Consider the following 22,961-nt stretch of genomic DNA (forward strand, 5'->3'; position numbering starts at 1 on the left):
GTGAGTCAACTTGGACACAAGACTGAAGATATTCATTAGCTAAATAATTATAAAATTGTCAGTGTATGTTGTAGAAAGACAAACATGAGTATGGGTGTAGGTGTTTATGCTAAAAATAACATCAGTGTGAAAAACTTGATTGGGAAGATGAACTTACTGCAATGACAGCCATTTAACCAGCAGCAGTGAAAATAAAGCAAGGCAAGAACAGCTTAATAATATATAGTTGGCTTGTATAGATCACCAAACAGTAACATGGATGAATTATTCTATCATTTAGAAGAGCTTCTGGACAAACTCTCAAATCATATGAGATGTGACTCTTAAGCTGGAACAAACTGTCTTGTGTACTCTGACATTTTATAGTGTTATAACCTTATCCGCATAAACTTGTCATGAACAACAATGACACGGCTGACAAACATCCACTGACCATTTTACAAATTAAAATATGAAATAATTAGTGGTCAGAACAATTGAATATTATATAAACAAAATTTGACCAAAATAATCTTGAGGAGGTCCTTGCACATTGAGAGTGCGGGATGGAACGCAAAGCAGATGATACTAATGAAAAGCACAGACATTTCCACAAAATATTTAGCAACAGTTTTAATCAGTCCAGTGGCAAAAAAGACATTTAAAATTCCTTCAAAAATTATCAAATTATATAAGATACAAAAGATCTATATTTTTGTCATGCACATCTCACTGCAGTATTTCCTAATAAAGTAAAAACCCTGAAGAGAAACACATAGAGCATCCCTAAAGAATCTAAAAGCATAGAAAGGGTATCTAGACAGCAGTCATACAATACTACAAATTTGGCGAGTGAGCCAAAGACAATATATGATTCTTTAATAGAACAATTTTGTAAGCCACGCAGGGAAAATGGATAGTTTAACACTACTAATAAACTCAACTAAAATTGAAATTCCCCTTTTCCTGAGACGTTTCATGGAACATGATTTCAAATAGTCAGTGGTTGTTATGATGAATCATGTAGATTGCTTAAAGACTGCATAAATGAATTCCTAACAAGATTTCAAATAGCCAGTGGTTGTTATGATGAATCATGTAGATTACTTAAAGACTGCATAAATGAATTCCTAAGTCCATTTAACACAATTAATAAACAGATCAGTTGACCCAGGGACTTTTCCTGATCTTTAAACATCACTGAGATATGACTATTTTATAAAATGGGAACAACCATTAACAAACAATTACAGGTCAATTTTATTGATGTAAACATATCACAAATTATTGTTGGAACAGAACCTTATTTTCCAGGAACATAAGGTATTAAATAATTCACAGTACAGATGTCGCAAAAGGTTGACAGGTAATAACAGCAGTAACAACTTTTTCCTGTGGATAAGGGAAACAAACATTGGGATAAAGGAAACAAACATTGGGACTTCTGTAGATTTGTCTACTCCCTTTCATCTGGTATTCTCACGTGAACTAGCAAATTATGGGATAAGAGGGTTAGAACTCTGTGATGTCAAACATGCCAGTTTCAAAATTTTAGCAAACTTTCTCAGCAAAAACATATGGATATTACTACACACAGAGAAACTGAAGTAGTTGTGAAGCAGATATGGTTTAATTTTGTGTTTCAAGTTAATTTTATCATCTGTTAATTTTATCATTTGTTAATTTTTTTACATCACTGGGCACGTGGTCAAAGATCTTTATGCTTCAATACCTCAATCCTTTCTGTATCATACTAACACTGGGTGCTGGATGGTGTAAGTCATATATGAATGCTACTGTTGTTTTCAAATGATGATTGATTGCTGATGACAAATTTCATAAGGGAATATATGTAGTGTTATCCTCTGGTGTGTTGTTGTTGCCATTGTGATCTTCAATTCAAAGACTGGTTTCATGCACCTCTCCACTCTCGACTATCCTGCACAAATCTCTTCATCTCTGCATAACCACTGCAACCTACATCTACTTGAACCTGCCTCCTGTAGTCAAGATTTAGTCTTTCTCTGCAGTTCTGCTCTCTCCCCCCCCCTCTCTCTCTCTCTTTCTCCACAACATTACCAAATTGACCATTCCTTGATGCCTCGGTATTTTTCATATCAATAAATCCCTCCTTTATTCAAGTTTTGGCACAAATTTCTTTTCTTCCCAATTTGATTCAGTACCTCTCCATTAGTTACTCAATCTACCCACCTAGTCTTCAGTGTTCTCCTGTAGTAGCGCATTTCCAGTGGTTCTATTCTTTCATTTATCAGGTTCCATGGGACCATGCATGCCAAAGCTGCTTGGTCATAGTCAGTCTGTAGTTTACAAAATGCTGATAATGTAAGTTCACAAATTTACACTGCAGATCAATCTGGTGGCCCTTTTCTGGGCTAAAAATATTCCTGGTGAGTGCACAGAGTTGCCCAACAATATAACACCATATGGGGTAATAGAATGAAAGTATGCAAAATAAACAAGCCCTAATGCTTCAGTGTCAGAAATGGGGGGAGTGTATTCTTATAGCGAAGATCGCAGCATTCAGTTTCTGCGTAAGATCTTGAACGTGAAACTTCCAAGACAGCCTTTCACCTACCCTCAGGTCTAAGAATTTAAAGTGGTTGACTTCACAGACTGATTATCTTCACAAAATAAAATTTCATTTTTTATAAGAGTTACGTGTCGGAAACTGTATGCATTGTATTGTGTTGTGTTCCAGTTAAGTGTTAATCTGTTCTCTTAAAGCCATGTGCATATGTTACTGACTCACCTATTAGCAACACCATTTATATTGCATCCATATCTTTGACGGTAACACTTGTGTCATTTGCAAAGAGAAATTATTTTCTCTGGAGAATCTGTCAGAAAGTTTATATTGGAATCCCCACACAAAATAAATCCTCTCTTCTGCAACAAAGTCCTTGCAGAGAAATCAGGAAAGATTTACCCCTTCAAAACAGCCCTCTTATTTCTTCGTTATGTATATGATGTTCTCAGATACAAATAATGTCAGTGTCAACATCTATTATCAGTTCATCTATTTTACCTTTAATGACTAATATTTTGATGAAATAAGGTAACTGGGCCTTCTGATCGGCATTCCCCACTTACTGAACTAACTTCCAGCACTAAAGGAACCTTCATCAAACAGGAATACCTCCTACCTGATTCCATACTAAAAAGTTTTGCATTACTACATGTCATCACTGAACTTAGCCTTGGGTGACCCAGTATCGTCTACTTCTACTGTAATGTCACTTACAAGCTTTACCAACCACCCCAATCCTATTCAGGTGCAGGCCATGTGTAGTATAGCCCACCCTCTGATACTCTCACCTGGTACTACCAAAGTGTGTGTCTTGTCAGCATTCACAATACCCTCTCAAGTCCGACACTGACCTGCCTCACTGCACCGTCAAGATGTGGTTAACTCTAATGGCAGAATAGCTGTGACCATTATGGTACAGGTACGAATCCTGTCAGGCACATTCGACTTGAATACCCCAACAAGTCAGCGGTTGCAGAGCACTATTTGTCTGAAAATCACGAAATGGACTACCAACATACCAGGGTCTTGGCACAGACATCTAAATACTGGGACAGCATTGTCAGAGACGGTATCAAAGTTCATACCAGGGACAGACTCATCAACCGAGATTGCGGCTACAACCTCAGCAGGGCATGGGAACCAGCTTTGAGTCTAATTAAAAAGACACTCAGCAGAGGAAATGAACGAGTGACTAGGGCGGACGAGGCAATTAAATCGACACCACCACAGACGATGACACCAGTGTCTCACCGACCGCTGAAGCACGGGCGTGGAGAGAATGCCTTGGGATGGGAGGAGATTTAAGACAGCCACCCGTCCTCAGGAACTCAGTTCGTCAGCACACCAGACGATGGCGACATGTCTGTTCACCGAGATATTGTGCTCGTTGGACACTATGGTCCAGCAGTACACCTGTGGACTGTTCGAGCAAGAAGTACGCCGGGAGAAACAGAAGAATCACATCATGTGTCCTGGTTCTCTCTCACTGTCAGGTCTCCTAGTGACTTCATACTTTCACAACTTCACTTTTCAGAAGCTCTTTTCTGTTGGTTTGGCACCTGAATACTTATTGTTGTGTTGTACCAAGGCCTCCTTATGACACGCTTCTTTGCCTCTAGTATGACGGTATCTCTTGGCTTCCATGTTGTCATTATGCTTCGCTTGCAGACTTGGACGCTCGGTCGTTCCCCCATGCTGCAATAGCTTCCGTGTCTGCCACAACTCGCTCACTATTTCCCCCTAGCAGCTGATTAATACAGGTGGTTCAGCTCCTGGGAGCTGCCAAGGAAGAATTTGGGCAAATTTTTAGTGTCTGCTGGGAATACTAATCTGGGGCATAAAATTATAATCAGAATCCATCAGCAGTGGCAGTGAGAAGGTGGTGGAATAGTGTAGCTATCAATGATCTGCTTCATGTAACTGCCCCAAGAGAAACTGATTTCCATCCACTCTGTGGTTGGTTGTATTTTCATTTTGGTAGTTCCCAGATGACTGCTTTGTGTGGTCAGAGATCATGTAGCATAGTTACCACTGCTTGTGGTGTCGCCATTAAATCTATGACGTACATGTCTCTGCCATCAATATATCTTCGTTCCTTGATAGCAAAGATAAAAGATGTTACAAGATTTTACATGTGTTCTGTGTAGCAAATGACTGTACAGAACTGCATGAATGGCTTTCTGAAGGTTAAGTGCTTAAAATTCTGGTTTTGTAGATTCTGTAACGATACATTACGAGCTGAGTTTCACATTACCTGTGCTTGTGTGGTCAATGTTGGTCTCTACAGACACACTGATTATCTCTAAGAAATCTCCATACAAGAGCACATAACAGCTTTACAAAAATCTAATGTGATATAGGTTTATAATTGTGACAGAATAAAGTAGTGCAATGGTTGAGACACTTAAATTCAGACAGGGTAATGTCCAAATTCCCATTTGTTCTACCTTTTCTCGATTTTCAACAGTTACCTGAAACACTTCAGGCGGATGCTGGAATGGTTCCTTCCAAAAGTCTGAGGGCTGTTACCTACTATATCATTGTTGAGTCGAAGTTTGTGCTCAGTTTCTAATGAGCCGATTGTCAATGGAAATTCAAATCCCTAAGATATCTTTTTTCCTATACTTTTGCTCATCTGTTCCTGTGATCATCTTAAAAAACTGGAATGATGTGCATCTCCTACCATACAGAATGGTCCTTTGCTCCAAAGACTAACGACAAAAACTACTGCTTGAAAAGAGGGTGGTGGGGGCAGTTCTTGTGTAAGACTGTGAGAGGTACCCCTCAGTTCCAATAGCCTTCCTTCACTTGAAGGAGAGTAGTTACTTTCCAGTTCTATAGCTTTATATCTGAGTGTAAGGAGGAATTTTTAGTGTAGTTTTCTTCAGTGAGACCATTTTGTAAGTATTTCAACATTATCTTATCTTCAGTTCTGAAATATGATCAATGAGTGTCTGGATAGACAATTTTTCCTACAGACATTTTATGTAGGAGCATTTTAGCATTTCTTCTTTTTTAAAGAATTTGGCACACAGTATTTTCTTTAACAGTTACTGAATGCTTTCCATATAGATGTCTTTTGAGCTTGCACTTTTTTTCCCCCGTTCACTGAAGCTTCAGCTTTATTTGAATCTCTGTTCTTGTGATAACATTTTAAGACTGTTATTGAAATATGGGATTAGTGATCATGTTATCACCACAGTGCCAAGTTAATAAATCCATCAAGAAGGCTTGGAGAGATTTTATGATGGAAAGAATAGATACACTGTTGTTAGCATTCTACTTACACAACGAATGGACATCATTTAGTTCAAATATTATGGACAAAGAGGAATTACGAGCAATGTTTACATGGATTGTAAATTACGCTCTGGAAAAGTATGTGCTGAGTACATTGATTAAGGACCAGAAAGGCTCACTGTAGTTTAATAACAAAACTCTGAAAATGCTGAGGAGCAGTTACTGTTGCAGTCTCAGTTCAAAAAAGGACATGGAAATGTTGACAGGTAAAAGCTGGCAGAAATTAAAAGTGTCTGTAAAAAGATCAATGTGGAAAGCATTCAAAAACTTCTGACAGTATAGGCTGGCGAAAGATAATTACAGTCCCATGTAAAATCACCAAGTGGGTCGAAGGCTTCTATCCAATCATTCTTCAACCAGTCTGGTTTGGCAATAGAAGACAGCAAAAGGGAAGATGAAGTTTTACATTTTGGATTTACAAAAGTATTCAAACAGGAGGATCATATAGACACACAGTCAATCATTTGATTGTCACAGAGATTCCTGTATGGAGGACATAGAAATAGGCATCCCTGGTGTCAAGAAGCAACTGAGATAGTTAAAAACTACTGAGTCGCCCTATCCAAATAGAATCCGAACTCAGTTTTTACAGAGGGTACTCTTTGCAACTGGCACCTTACCTTGGCAGCTTGCCAAGCTTCACCCAGCACAAAGACCCAAGTGGCTGGAAAAAATTGCAGGTGACTCTTGTGTATACGAAGGGCAAAAGGGCAAAGGAACGAAACTGAAAAATTACAGATCACAATCCTTAAACATCAATTTGCTGCAAAATTCCTGAGCACATTCTAAGTTTGAGTATAATAAATTTCATTGAGCAAAAAAGCTTCTATTCACAAATCAGCACAGATTTAGAAAGCATCACTCATTTTACCCTTTTCTCACATGATATGCCACAAACCATGGCTGACGGGCAACAGGCAGACTACATCCATAGCTTAGTGGGAGGTGTTTGACACAGTGCCCCACTGCAGATTGTCAACAATGGTCTGAACCAGTGGATTAGGTTCACAAGTATGAGTGTGACTCAAAGTCGTCTTAAGTAACAGAACCTAGTAGGTTATCCTGGTGGTTAGTGTTCATCAGAGACAAGGATATCATCAGTTCCCAAGTGAAGTGTGGTAGGGCCTCTCTTCTTCACTATATACATAAATGATTTGAGTGACAGGGTGAGCAGCAATCTGTGACTGCTGCTGCTGATGATGTGTTGTATGGGAAAGTGTTGTCATCGTGTGACTGTAGGAGGTTACAGAATTTCTGTCTGGTGTGATGAATGGCAGTTTGCTCCAATGTAAGTGTAGAAAAATGTAAGTTAATGGAAATGAATAGGAAAAACAATCCTTCAATATTCAAATATATTGGGTCGGTGTACAAGTTCATAGAATTTTTCCATACGTTTAATGAACACATCAAATACACATAGAAGAGACTAGTCATCAATAATATAGTCTCCTTCACTATTTACAACAGTCTGCCAATGTTGGGGTAACTTTTCGATTCCGCAACTGTAGAAATCGTGTTGTTTTGAGGCTAAGAATTGATAGAGCCATGTTCGGAGCATTTTCATCCCAAGAGGAAGTCCCTTGAAGGTTGTTTGATAGAGCGCAGAAAAAGTGACAATTTGAGGGAGCAAGATTAGATAAGTAAGGCAGATGCAGAATGATTTCCCAACCCAACTCCTGTATAGCGTTTTTTTGTCAGTTGAGAAGAACGCACGCAGGCGTTATCATGGAGTAGCATCACTTCACGCAGTCTTTCTGGTCATTGTTCTTTGACTGCATCTATTGTTGACGGTTACACCTCGGTGAAGCAATTCTTAGTACATCACAATGTCACAGTTCCAACAGATACATAACATTACCTTTTGTGGATTTGTGTAGGTCTACGTACAGCGAGTTGCTGCTTTGTTTGGTCAGCCATTCCTTTCTTTTCCTTGTGTTAGCATAAGGACACCATTTCTCATCACCAGTAATGGTACAGGATAGAAATTGATGATGAGCAAGCAGGGATGCACATATTACCACCCACTGATTTTTGTGATTTTGGCTTAGAACATGTAGTACCAAAACACCCAATTTTTCAACTTTCCCCATTGTATGTAAATGCTGCACAATGGAGGAACGGTCACAATTCATCACAGTTGCATGATCTTGAGTAAACTAATATCACTAATGTCAAAACGGCCCTCCTTAAAACAAAAACCAATTTCTTGTTGTGCTCTGTCTAATGGCTTTATCCCCATACACAGTGCAAATATTTCTGGCTGCCTCTGCTGCTGTCATCCCTCTACTGAAATAGAAGAATGTTAGAAATGGTCTGACTTCACCACCTGGCAATCCATTTTCTAGCATCCAAAGCTCTATCAACTATCTCTAGATCACAAAGTGACTTATATGTATACACAAATAGCGACAGTGAACTACAAATAAAAAATAGCCATCAATAAATAAACTCACAGCAACTGGAATACCAACATACAAGACAAGAACACTACAAACTTATGCACGAACCTATTAGTATTGATGTGCTGCTTGACAGTCATGACAAATATCTAGGTGTAACATACCAAAGTGATATGAATTGGAACAAGCATGTAAGGTTGGTAGTAGGGAAGGCGAATGGTTTGCTTTGGTTTACTGGGAAAATTTTTGTAGTGTGCAATTCACTTATAAAGGAAACCACAAACAGAACACTACTGTGATCCATTCTTGAGTTCTGCTTGAGTGTTTGGGATATCCATTGCATACACATCAAAGTCATTCAGAGGCATCCTGCTAGATTTGTTATCAGCAGGTCTGATCAACACGCATGCATTACGGGGATCCTTTGAGAACTCAAATGGAAATCCCTGGAGGGAAGAGGACATTCTTTTCTTTAAACACTATTGAGAAAATTTAGAGCACCAGCATTTGCGGCTGACTGCAGAACATTTCTACTGCTACCGATATATATTTCACGTAAGAATCACGGGTGAGATAAGAGAAATTAGGGCGAGTATGGAAATATACAGACAGGTGTTTTTCCCTTGCTTTATTTGCAAGTGGAATAAAGGGACTGACCAATAGTGACAAAAGGTATGCTCTACTATACACCATACAGTGGTTCGCAGAGTATGTATGTAGATGCAGATGTAGATTTTGCAGAGAATGTAACTATCCACTGCATACCCTACTAAACATTTTGAGTGTGTTCACACTGTGATTAATTTCATTTCTGTTTTTCACTGGACAGAAAGACTTGGGTGATGGTCTAAATAAGCAACAAATATCATAAACAAAGTCAGCCATTTCAAAGTGTGAGTACTCTCAAGATCAACTGCAATACCAGGGAATATGTACAACCTGATGTGTTACCCTTCCTTCACCTCATTCATTGCACTGTGTCTCAATCAGGCAATTTTCAACATGTTGCTAGAAATATCGAAGACATTTAAAATGCATAATAGATATCATTTCTTCCTTGGCCTGCCTCTCACCTGATATATCACACACTGTGAGTGTTTTGTATTGTGTCAGTATCATGATGATGATACTAGCCCAGCAGTCAATACAGCTGAATGTTTAGCTTTGACAAAAGATATCTTGAATGCCATACCTTGGTAATACAATCATAGTCTGCCTGATTCAAAGACATTAAATGTAGCTCTTACCATAGGATTGATGACATCAAAAATTGATTTTGGTCCTGAAATGTGACTGGATTTATCATTACATTCAAACCTTTCTTTGTTGATATGTGGATTATACCTCATTCATTTATGATTATTTGCTCATGGTGTTGCAATTTCCGTTTGTCATACAACAGTGAACCAGATCATTGGAAAGCTCATATTAATTTGAGCTTTGACTATGTAGAAGAAATTCTGTTTTTTTTTTTTATTTTTATTTTTCTGATGGGCATCACATTTCTAATAGAGATTTGTGTGCTTAATTATGAGATGTACTGTGTTGTGCTTGGAATACACACTAGAAGTTAACATTGCTTGACTGTTGAAAACGAAGTGTTTTACTGCTTTCATGACTGGATTCTCAAGGCTCATATCTTAGATCTTTTCATGGTATTGGAAGAACCCCATCAGGCAAGCTATTTGTTGTTCTGGGAACATTAGCACAAATGAAACGTCAAAATATCTCAAATTCTTGAAAAGCTGAGTACCTAGACATGCATAATAGACACGTAAAACTTCTCTTGTGATTTTCTTGGAATTGCCAGAGGAGTGCACCTTACTATTTGCACATTATGTTGTTTCAATGGCCTACTAAAGGCATACAAAGTTTGAAGTAAATATATGATCCCAACATTGTGGCCTCCCCTTGTAAGATAATGTGTATATGTGTATCCTGGTTGACTCTTCCCTTCATGATAAAAGCTATGAAGTACGATAAACGAATGATTGGATAGAATTCTTTGGGAAAAAAAGGTAAAGTATGATCTTGAAATCAAGCAATATATTTCAATAACTTGTGGGACCAGTGGTGTAAGACACGTGCAAAAATAAATCATCAATTTTACATTACACTGAATTATTTATTCACCTTTAAAGATTTTCATTATTACAGCCGATTTTCATAAGATCAGTTGTCTCATGAATCATTAGTTTTCACTTCAAATAGATATAATTCATACACCTATAAAAATATTACCCCAAAAACAAAGTACACATGAATGCATACTGCATAGACAAAGCACAGGGTTTTGTACACAAAACCTTTCTGCCACATACAGTCTACACAATTCCTCTCACCGATCCAGTATAAGTCAAAGACTGTACAAAAAAAAAAAAAAAAAAAAAAAAAAAAAAAAAAAAAAAATAAAGCTAATTTCTTGTATTTTCACACTGTCATAAATAAAATTTGGTACATAAGAGGCCAACATAACCAATAAATGCTATTTAAGAACCACGATCCATAAAAACTGTGCACATATATAGAATATACTACCAATTTCCTAAAATATGTATGCCACACACCTTATTGTCGAAAAGGAATGGTGTTATAAAATCCTGAAACAAACATAAAAACATTAATAGTCACACAATTATAAAATGCATGAGTTAATTTTACTTAGATGAACTCTGCTACTTTATTTGTAATTGATGAGATTACAATATAAAAAATTTTTAGATTTTTAATATTGGGAACTGAAAGAAGCTGAAGATTTTTAGTCAACAATAGATACACCGACAAGCTGTGAAGCTTGAATAATGTCCTTGTTTCTTGCATTTGGAACACACAATAATGTGTTTATTAGAGCCTTCACTAAAACAGCCTGAGACCAACGAGATTCAACTGTTAAAAGCGAAAAATTCTAAAAGCAGAAATTCCAAAAATATCACTCCCTTCTCATTCATTCACACTGACTTCCACATGATATTCAACCACAGGGTAGGTAGAATAATTTCAACTGTCTGCACTAAACTTTGCAGTTAAAACATTGATAGACTGATGGGGGAAAGTGTAAAATAAGTACTCACGCAAGTGTGACTGGTTGATCATTAGCAACAAAAACTGATGACAAAGCTACAATTCAGTTTTATTGTGTTAAATCTGTACACCAATAGCACTGCAGATTGGTGGGGAAAACTGCCCATTTGATGTTATATTCATTTTAGATTTAGTTTCTACAGCAGGTGGTACCATTTTGTTGACAACTTTTAGTTTTTGAAGGACGCTCACACTACGGAACTGCTCAGCACCAATTTCTAGATCATTTAAAACAGTCTCCAAGCATCTCAAACTGGATAAACAAAGGTTCTGAAGTGTTTCCAAGGGAACCTTATACCATTCTTCCTAAAAACAGTGACACATTCAGGTAAGGATGATGGAGGTGGATGGCGATCAGGCATCTTTCTCTCCAAAGCAGAACACAAATGCTGAATAATATCAAGATCTGGTGACTGTGGTGGTCAAGGGAGATGTGACAATTCATCCTCATGCTCAAAAAACCAATCCTGAGCGATGTAAGCTGTGTGAACAGGGGCAATGTCATCTCTGAACACATCCCCATTGGGGAACAAAGACTGTACCATAGGATGGACCTTATTAGCCAAAATGGTCACACAATCAATGGCAGTATTGTGATCTTGCTGAGGGGTCCATGGAATACCATGATATGGCTTCCCAAATCATCACTAAACCCTCACCATGTTTCACTCTTTGGACACAAACAAGCCAGAAGTTGGAAACAGTGTGAAACAAGACTCATCCAACCTAATGACTTTCTTCCATTGTTCTATAGTTAAGATTTTATGGCTTTGGCATGATGTTTTCCTGCTACAGGCATTTTCATCACTAATGAGTGGTCTTGGAATTCCAGCTTGCCCCGCAACTCCCTGCTTATGAAGTTCCATTTGCATTGTTTTGAGGCTGATAGGGTTTGTGAGTGTCATATTTAGCTCTACAATGACTTCTGCAGATGTTGTGCTCTTATTATGGCCACAATCCTCTTCAGTGACACACTGGACTCATATTTGGGAGGATGAAAGTGCAATCCCTGTCCAGCCATCCAAAATTAGGTTTTCCGTACTTTTCCTAAATCACTCCAGGCAAATGCTGGTATGCTTCCTTTTGGAAAGTGCATGGCCAATTTCCTTCCCCATCTTTTTGTAGTCCAAGTTTGTGCTCCGTCTCTAATGACTGCACAGTCGACAGAATGTTAAACTCTTAGTCCTCCTTCCTTCTCCCTTCAATGACCGTCTATCACCATCACTTACACACTTTTGTCCCTGTCGTGACTTTGCAGATGATGTTTTCCCACTCTCCCTGCATGCAGCATAAATCTTTGATATGGTGCCTCTTTAAACACTTAACACTTCAGCTAACTTGGTTATGGAAGCACCCACCATACGAGCACCAACAATTTGCTCTGACGTGATGCACTCATAACTACACAGAACACTATTCTGACCATGATTGATACCTGCAACATATTGAGGATATTTCACAGGTGCTGTTTGGGGTCAAATACAACAGCGCAACCTGCAGGCTTGCCTAACATCTGTATTTACATTCAAACATGCCCATCTTGCAATGCTTTTGTAGTTTCGTACAACCCACATAGTTATGCCATAGCCAAATGTATTCATGTTGCTTAACACCGTCATAATCATTTCTCAAAAGTAGTGACTGAGGACACTGTTTTACATTTGCACAATGTTTCTACTTTTCTGGTGTGTAATGCATTTTGATTTGGCACTTCACCCACTGCAGTCATTATTTTGATGTCCATACAATGGCAACACACCAGCTGGTATCCTGCAATGTGATTTAAACAACAATTTTGAAACATTTATGTCAAAACAGGCAGTCTTTTACAATAAGTGCTCACAAGTAAATATATGTTTAAGAAAAGATTAAATATTCATGAACTTACTTTTATTATGTAATTGACAATATATTTATCTTTAGACCAAATTTTGAAACATATTCTGACCTTCTGTTGAAACTAGCCATTTTCTAGATACTCCATTGATATATCCTAACAAATCTCATTGGGCATATAATGTGGCACATCATGGCAATTGACAACAATATAATACACACCAATCATTCTGCTGATGACTCATCTCACAATGGACATGGTTGAGACTAGACATGAAAGTGATTAATGTAACTTGCCAAAAAACTTTCATCCAACATGTTTAAAGTTTTATATAATTTTGTTAGTTAACCTGAATGGCAAATATCCATATCATAACTTTCAGTTCAATTTGATTATAATTTTATATTATTACTGATAACTGATACGCACTTCATAGCTGTAGCTATCTTCATCGAATACGTCAATTAGTGCGACACTATTAGTTGCTATATTACCAAACATTTCAGTGATCACTATCACCATGTTTCAGTGAAGCAAAGGCTGAGCTTGTTTCCCTAACCAATATTCTCCCTGTGACTGTCTAAGTGTTCACTTTTTGACTGTTCATGATTACTTGCTACATTAAAGTATCTGCGCAATAGAAATGAAATGTGTGTAAGTAAGCACTGTAAACTTTTCTTTCGATGATGACTATGACTAGGTGCAAAGGTCTGGTAATCTCATGCAATTAAGCAGGTATATGTATACATGTTTGTGTTTTTCTAAGTTTTGTATTATTTTGTGAATGAAAAAATTTAAAAGTTGTTACTTATTCCACATCACTGAAGGCCACTGTACTTAGGACCTGTGTAAGGGACATACAGGATGTCAGTGTCCTGTAAATGTTTATTGTGCATTTTTTCTAAGAATCTCCTCACTATAAGACATATTTGAGTTTTGTGTTTCATTAATAATGATGATATCAGAAGTTTGTTCATGCTCATAAAGCACAAGGATAGGGATGGAAACTGGCCATAATCTTTTCAATGAAACCATCCCAAAATATGTCAATCAGTTTACAGAAATCCTTGAGAACCTAAACCTGGACTGTCAGACAGGAGTTTGAACCCAAACTCTTCCAAATGAACGTCCTGTGGTGTAACCACTGCACCATATGGCTCAATTCCTCAGTTTGGGTCAGAGAATTGAACAAATTTTGTGATTCTATGGAAAGAACAGAAAATCTAATTTCATCTTCTGAGTAATCTCTATGGTGACTGCTTCTCACAGTGGATATATGCAGCTGAGTGAATCTGGATTCTATGTCTGAAAAACTCATTACATAGTTCCCTCAAAATAAATTAATACTGCATTGCTATCAGTCCAAAAATTTCTCAGAATTTCCTAATTTAAAAAGGCAAATGTCTTAATTTAACTCCAATTTCCAGAATAACCTTCAAATTAGTGCCCTCAGACTTCTACATAACAACTGCAGTGATTTTCTGAATTTTGGAGGCACTGGTAGGAGTAGTCCATTTGCTGTAGTATGTTCAATTCTTGTTTTCAATCAATTTTGACCTCTTCAATGGAGATAACATTTTAACACAAATCATAAAGGGTTAGACCATATGAGCAGCTGACAGTGGTCACACTGTCTTCAACAATGAGTCAAAAAATAAACAGTGTGTTGCACAGGTACAGCATTCTGTTCAAGCAACTGCTTTTAGTTGTTATATGTTTCAGGCCACTTACATTCAACATTTTCCCTGAATATCCTCAAACTGCAATGTAACAACATGGCAAGCTGAAGTAAGTTTCTTCTAGACAGTTCCACAAATGATGGGAAAAAAACGTGATAGTTCAATGGCTTTACAGTCTTTACCAGTCTGCTTCCTGTTCCCACAAATATCTTCTTCATACAATTTTACAATCAGTTCAGTATTACATGACAGTCAAGCAAAATGTTTGCCATCCTCCGCAAACTCTCAGTCGTTTTTGAATTTTCTGAACGGTCAGTCAAGTAGAATACAATATGGCTTACACACTAGAGTGTATGCGCTATTCATCTAAAATTACCACATGTTACTCCTGTTAAAGAAATGGGAAACACGAGAAAAACTACATCACTTTATGAATTTCCTTATAGTGCCTAATAAAAACTAATTTTTTAAATTATCTATATAATTTTTAAAGAGACAGTGGACTCAGTCTATGAGAATGTATAAACTCAAATTTTTCCCAGCATTCCTGATGTGACTTGTGAACAGAATAAACCTACAAACAGAGGCTGTTGAGTTACTTGGTCAATGAGAATGATTTTGAAACTTCTTGGCAGATTAAGACTGTGTATCAAACCTAGACTTGAAATTGGGATCTTTTCCTTTCACAAGCAAGTGCTCTTGGCTGCCAATGACGGGCAAAGATCTCGAGTTCAGGTCTCGGTCTGGCACACAGTTTCAATCTTCCAGGAAGCCTTCATATCAGCACTCACTCCACTTCAGAGTGAAAATTTCATTCTGTGAATTAAATTAATTTCCTTGCTTTCTGCAATCATCAATAGTCATCACTATTTCACTGGCAACGGAGTGACTGTTTTTTCATGGATAAAGAACATATTAAGATTCCAGGGGAGGGTTTGCTATTGTTATGTTTACATTTACAGTGAAACCAACCCCACTTTTACACTTTTCAAGGGACCAGGTGTAAAATGCAGGAAATGATGTTTAAAGCTGTAAAAGTTACATATAGGATATAACATTGCATTTTTGCACATTATGTATTGCATATGTACATAACAGGCATCAAAAGACTTGTCTGGGACGTGTTTATTATCTAATAAAAACTGCCGATATAACTGGAACTGATAACTAGAATTGATGGTTTTGGAAAGCCTGCAGCTGTCATTCATTATTTAAATAATGAAATATTGCACTAGTTACATATTTTTTCAGGCTTAGCATGATGCATTTCGAGAATTCTTTCTCGTTGTCAAGTGCAAAAATGTATATAAGTTTTTGTGTGCCTCTCATGCACTGTAGTCGTCTTTATGATGTTATCAGGCACTACACCTCCTTAGTTATGCAGAACCCCCCCCCCCCCCCCCCCACACACACACACCCCTCTCACTGTTTGTGTAACATCACAAAAAATACATACGAAAATACTGCACTTGACAACGAGAATAAATTCTCGAAACACGTTTTACTCAGCATGAAAAAAAAAAATAACGTAACCGGAATTGTGTTTCAACTAAAAACACTTGAGCAATGCAATGTGAATGACTGTGTCAACTAGCGCTACAAGTGGCCAAAGGCCGAAAAACGCTAAATATGGTTCGACAAAGGTGTCACGATGATCACAACAATAAAAAAAAAATGGTGCAAATGGCTCTGAGCACTATGGGACTCAACATCTTAGGTCATAAGTCCCCTAGAACTTAGAACTACTTAAACCTAACTAACCTAAGGACATCACACACACCCATGCCCGAGGCAGGATTCGAACCTGCGACCGTAGCAGTCCCGCGGCTCCGGACTGCAGCGCCAGAACCGCTAGACCACCGCGGCCGGCTCACAACAATCACAAAACTGCTTTTGCACAGTAAAGACAGTGTGGAAATGGTTGTGATTGGTCATGATATCTTCATTCGAATGAACCTAGTTACTCCCATCAGACATCACTCGAAGTAGAGCTTGGCATTAGTGGGAGATAATGGCATGAGTTGTTTCAACTTTTACATGTTTACTAGTTCAAATCTGCTGAGTAGAGTGCCCTGGTGTCAAGAAATTTAACCACGTAATACTTGTAAAACACTACTGAACAGTCAACATCATGCCAGTGTCAGTTTGTTTCCTCCATGAATATTTTTTCGTAGTGTGTAAATCGCTGGAAAACTATAAATACGTTGAGGCAAAATTGGGTGCAAATTAACATTGTATCTATAAACAAGTGTTAATTTTAGTCAGATGTTACTGTTAATGGGATTGTTGATATCGTCTCCAGTGTTTACTGTACAGACAGCCATGTCAATCAACTCTGTTTGCATTTCCAATTGCACTTACAAATCCTACTGTTCACTGATCACTTTATTAGTTCAGAGCTTGCCTTTTTACATATGTATGATTTGCAATGCATTAAGAATGCAATGACGAGACACTTTTAATCATGACAAAAAATAAAAACACCCCTACAGCTGTCCTTATGATTTTATTTTATTTTGTCGCTACCAGTTTCGACGCTTCATTGCGTCATCTTCAGGCTGTTTTGATGCGGTACAGGTTGATATGATCCCCATGCATAACCCATCAGTTGCCAGCATTACTGGATACACAGATAATGTGTCAGCACTCCAACTGTCAAATGGTGCTTGGTTGGAGAACTGACACATTATCTGCGAATCCAGTAATGCTGGCAATTGATGGGTTATGCATGGGGATCATATCAACCTGTACCGCATCAAAACAGCCTGAAGATGATGCAATGAAGCATCGAAACTGGTAGCAACAAAATAAAATAAAATCATAAGGACGTCTGTAGGTGTTTTTATTTTTTGTCACAATAGTAAATGGCCATCGTCCCAGAGACGTCCTGCTAAAAGAATAGGCATACACAAGACACTTTTAACTATGATCTCAGACTGACTGACTTCCTTTGTCAGATTTTAGTTAGTTTTAATGTTTGATTTCAATAAATTTGAGCTGATTAAATGTTAACCTAAAACAAGATGGACGGAAAACATTGCCCATGCAGCCTCTTTTCTTACTGCTATGGGTATGGCCAGAGAACAGAGTGTCTGCCCTAAGAAGCAAAGATAGCAGGACATGTATATCAGCTTTTCTGAATAACTATAAAGGCACACTGATGAAATGACTGAGAGCTCTTATCAAATGTACAAGTACAATATGTCTTTCCAGTTTCTTGAACATCAGTGACTCCAAGAAGTCCCAGATTTCCCATTCACACTCCCTCCCACCTAAACTAAAGCAAATATGTTCCTGTCTACAGAGTTTAGATTTGTTGAGGTTGTTTTCCACTATAGTGTACAACCAGTGGTTTGATCTTCAATATTCTAGCCCTTGCTGACCTATTTTCTCTGCTGTCAATATGAAAGATTGAAGGTGACTGTTTCTATGTATGTGATTGTGTGACACTTACTGGAATATTTCCTACAATTGCAAAATTTCCACATGTTTCAAAAACCAAAGTTCATTCTTGTGATACTATCTATTCTGACACAAGCTAGGTGATGGTTAAACTTCCAGTGGCTTTGTAACTTTGACATAAAGCTTTGAGAATCTCGTATAAAAAATAAAAGTGGGCTTCACATAAGTGCTGCTTCTAAAAATTAAGTTCTTTAATCATTAATGAATAGTTATTTTAAACTTGGGAAGAGTTTGCAGATTTTTGTACAATACAATCGAGAGTGACTCTGAACAACTGCATGTGTATTACTTTTCATATTGTTGAATGGTATATTAGTTCTGCTTATTATAAAAATAATCATCATTGTGTGTGGATATGTAAGAAGGGGAGGAGGATTGTGCTTGTGTGAATGAGAGGGAGGGCTGTCTGCTGCTGTGCCTGGCAGTAGCAAATGCTGTATTTGTTTTCCTTAAATGAAATGGCACATTCACTAACTCTCACAAACTGTTAGGAGCCTACAAATAAATTTAATACCTGTGTTGATGAAAAAATGAATAATTCCAAAAATTGATTGTTTTGATGGTACCACATAATTTTATTTACCTACAAAACACATCCTTCTCTTGATTATTGCCAAATCTGCCATAATCTCAGCACATTTCAATGCCAATAGCAATACCCATTCCACCTCCAATACAGAGAGCGGCAACACCTCGCCTGCCTCTGGTCCTTTGAAGAGCATGAAGTAAAGTCACTATTATCCGTGCTCCTGAAATGTATATCACAATTAAACCAATTATAGCAGATTTATTCAGATAGTGGATATCTAATGCAAGGTAAATGAATGAGGTTATGTTAGGGCATTATCAAGCTAAGGGACTACAATAATGATGGATTGGTTTGTATTATAGTTATAGATGATTTAACTTTTATGAGTTATACATTCCACTACCAACATTACATTTTTCTCTAAAGAATGTTTTGATTGGTCTACTTCAACTACACCTCTGTCCTCCCTGTCTATTCCAAATATTATCTACTTGACAAAAATAAGTTAAGTGTTATGTTAAAAAGGATTTGCCCATGTGTCATCAATGCACATGCTGCCTTCATTATAGCACTTAAAATCTGCACTGTATGAGCCATATCTCTAATATGCAAGTGACAAATGTGTGCAAATTGGATCAACCATGTGTTATAATGATTCATTAGAATCTGTGCTGACAAATTATTTCCTTCAATGATTCAAAATATTGTTCTAGTAATGACGCTGATTTTGCACATAGTTAATAATATGGTTGTCACTTGTTGGCAAGCAGGTGTATAAAACATTCTTGAAATTGGAGCCAAAGTCGTTATCTACTAATGACTAAAACTCAAATCAGCTCCATATTGTGACTCAAATTAATGGAAGAAGACAATATTAAATTTTAAAGCCAGTTTTACAAAATAACATGCCACTGCTGACACAATGGCTCATACTCATGCAGTTAAGTAGAAGAGGTTGAGTACAAGCATTTACAAATAGAACATCTTGAAAGCAAGTACATACCAGAAGCCCCCAGTGGATGCCCTAGGGCTATTGCACCACCACTAACATTAACTTTTGCTGGATTAAGACCCAACTGCTTCAATACTGCTATGGCTTGGCAAGCAAAGGCTTCATTTATCTCAAACAGATCTACATCAGATATGCCCCAGTGTACCTTCTCTAACTAGAATGAAGAATAAAACAACACTTTAGACAAAAGCAGTCCCCTTTTCACAACACAGTGTTCTCCATTAGTAATCTACTACAGGAACTTCAAACAAATAAACAACATCTGACAAACCAATACTGATACAAAAATACAGAGACACAGTAACAGCACAATAATACTGTGGACTTCACACAGCACCAGAATTACTAAAGCTCAAAGAAATGCCATTATCTATACAGGGTGTCTCTCCTAAGAGTCAACTGGCACATTTTCTCTGGTGTTTCAGCAGATATTTGCAATTTTGTTTCTGTGCTATGTAACTGGAGCCAGCCCAAATGAAAATGTTTATGTGAAGCCCAATTTTGGCAGAAAGTGTTTGCTAGTTCCACTTACAAGCAAAATGATTTTTAAATCAGAATTTTATGTGCCCATTTGACATCTACATCTGCAGAGTGGTCCCAGGTTAGTCTAGTCTGATATTTGTTTTTATCAGTATGTGTTAACACAAACAGTAAAACACAAAGAATAAACAGAAATCAAGCACCTACTCAGTACTGCGACATGCTTGGCAGTAGCAGTCAGTGCAGGCCAGCGCAGTGCTGTCACTGCAGGAGTACTAGTTACTCTTCGAGTTTTACTGTCCCTGTTAATATATAACAACAAAACAAATATCGCACTACACTAATCTGGGACACACTATCAAATGGGCACATAAAATTCTGATTTTAAAATCATTTTATTTGTAACAGGAAACAAACTGATGTTTTCTATCTTCACCAGGAGTTACTTGAAAGAGGTGATGAGCACTATTTGTTTGGGCTGACTACAGTTACACAATGCAAAAATTAAATGGCAAATATCTGCTGAAACAGCAGAGAAAATGCACCTGATCATTCTTAGGAGTGACACCCTGTATTAAATAATTGCCAAGGGATGTAAAATTGGAAAATACTACCTATAAAACTAGGATAGGAGCAGACAAAGGGTAAATATAGCCAACAGGCTGTTCCAGGTCTAGTGCCCACTCACTGGCAGCAGCGGGCTAGGCAGGTCAGGGCAAACACAGCTTACAAGTGGGCAGTCAAGCAGACATGATGAGACATACTAGATCGTACTACATGGCCGAGAGCCTGTAGCTGCACCTGCCTTCTGATGAGCTGATGGGTGCCCTTGCCTTATGAGATAGTGCTGGAAAAGCCTGGGGTAGATTGAAGGGACAGTTCACTATAAGAAGTGGGGGATTGTAATGTTGGATCATCAGATGGCTGATTTAGTAAATTTTGGGCTTACAACCATGCAAATTCCACCTCTCCCACTGGTATATTTGCCACGTATCAAGAGTCTCTTGGCTCACTCCCAGATGGTCTGGGAGATACACAGCCAAAATATCAGTGGAAGCGGAATTTACACAGCTACATGCTCAAAATTTGATTATTCATTATGCCTTGAAAAGCTGAAAATGCACATCCAAAGATTAGTTCAGTATCACAATGTTTTAATAAGAATGGTCATATAGGATACGCCTATGCCCCTACTGGATGGATTGAACCTATTGATACTAGTTGTTGGCTCTGTCTCTTGATGCAATGATTATGTACTCTTTTGACACCATATGTGTGCAAATATAAATACAACATAACATTGAAAATTATTTGCATTCATATTATTTTCTAGAATACATACTATCATGTAAGACTGACCTGTAATGTGCCCTGAGGTCTAGGTTAAGTTGGAAACTGACAGTTTGGTTCCAAGTTGGTGAAATTAGCAAATTAGGATATGAAACATTAGTTGTGATGAATGTATAATTCAATTAGTGGTTTATGTCCATTCTTTTGATGTCTTCATGTTGCAAAGAAGTTGGATGCTATTGGCTGATTAAGTATTTCCACCCCTGCCTTCCTTTGATCCAATAACCAGATTACCCTGGTGATTAAACACTCTACAATGAATGTCTTAAATGCTGTTACAGTTGCTTACAAGCTGCAACAGCGTGCAGAACATGATGCAAACTGTACACTTACAGTTTATCATGGAATATAAACTATGGTCAACTTATAAGCAACAGTGAGAGCATTTTAAGCGACTGATGGGAGAGTGTTTAATTGAGTGGCCACACTCCACATTGTTGTACAACACATCTGAATGGAAATGACAAGACATTAGAAAGATGTAAAGAGATAGAGAACAAGTGTACAATGATAAAATGAAGACAGGGCAAACTACACTATCACACATTATTTGAAGTTCCAACCCACAAAAACGTAGATCCCTCAGTGCTGACACATGTAACTATGAAGAATTTTATGTTGTGCACTTTAACAGATAAATGATCAGCAGTAGATTATTAGTTGACACTGGTCAAAACTTGCAAGAGTAATAAACTGTAGCACTGAAAGAGAACAACGTGGTAGTCATCTAGTTAAAGAAACTGAAGAAAACTTTTATTTCATTTTGACTGCATTTCTGGGATGCAAAGCAAAAACCTTCTTCATGTGTACAGCATTTTACTGCTGAGTCACCTAATGTAATTTCTCAATTACTAGAGAAAGGAGTTTAATTAAAAGGCTCTGTTACAATTTTCCACTGCAGAGAGGAAACTATTATGTAACATCTATCACATTAAAAAAAGTTTTGAAACCTATGCAGTCAGCACACCAGCTACCAAGAAGAAATGATACAGACCTTTCACACAGTAAAAGGGTAGTAAATGTCTACACCAATAAGAAATATCTCACATCGTGAGTGCAACCTCACTTACTGTAGGGGAAAAAGGTTTCTGCATGACATGCAACCTAAATAACAAGATTTAAGTTAAACATTTAAGCTGTGCTTGCTGTCTGTTAGTTCCAAGGAAGGACATTGCCCAAAAGCTTAGTTACAATATAAATCTAACTAGTGTATATTTGTCACTCAACACCTCATCTACAAGATGAGTGGTCACCTTCACTCCCTATGTTGTTAGTATTCTTTTTACGACTTTCCAGTATCATTAA

At 37.6% G+C, this 22,961-nt stretch overlaps 1 protein-coding gene across 2 annotated transcripts in view; it reads right to left on the reverse strand.

Moving 5' to 3' along the window:
* Positions 1 to 10,346: 10,346 nt before the first annotated feature.
* LOC126183459 (acetyl-CoA acetyltransferase, cytosolic-like) overlaps positions 10,347 to 22,961 on the reverse strand; it is a 68,646-nt gene continuing 56,031 nt past the window's right edge. The window contains exons 7-9 of one of the 2 annotated variants that reach the window (XM_049925458.1): positions 19,818 to 19,980; positions 18,869 to 19,034; positions 10,347 to 10,826 (exon numbers count right to left, since the gene is read on the reverse strand). In XM_049925458.1, coding sequence (XP_049781415.1) covers positions 18,916 to 19,034; positions 19,818 to 19,980 — 282 coding nt within the window. In that variant the 3' untranslated portion in view covers positions 10,347 to 10,826; positions 18,869 to 18,915. The remainder of the gene's footprint in view (positions 10,827 to 18,868; positions 19,035 to 19,817; positions 19,981 to 22,961) is intronic. The other variant, XM_049925459.1, reaches the window with a different exon arrangement.

This window comes from Schistocerca cancellata, chromosome 4 (genome assembly GCF_023864275.1).
Source record: "Schistocerca cancellata isolate TAMUIC-IGC-003103 chromosome 4, iqSchCanc2.1, whole genome shotgun sequence".
Taxonomy (NCBI): domain Eukaryota; kingdom Metazoa; phylum Arthropoda; class Insecta; order Orthoptera; family Acrididae; genus Schistocerca; species Schistocerca cancellata.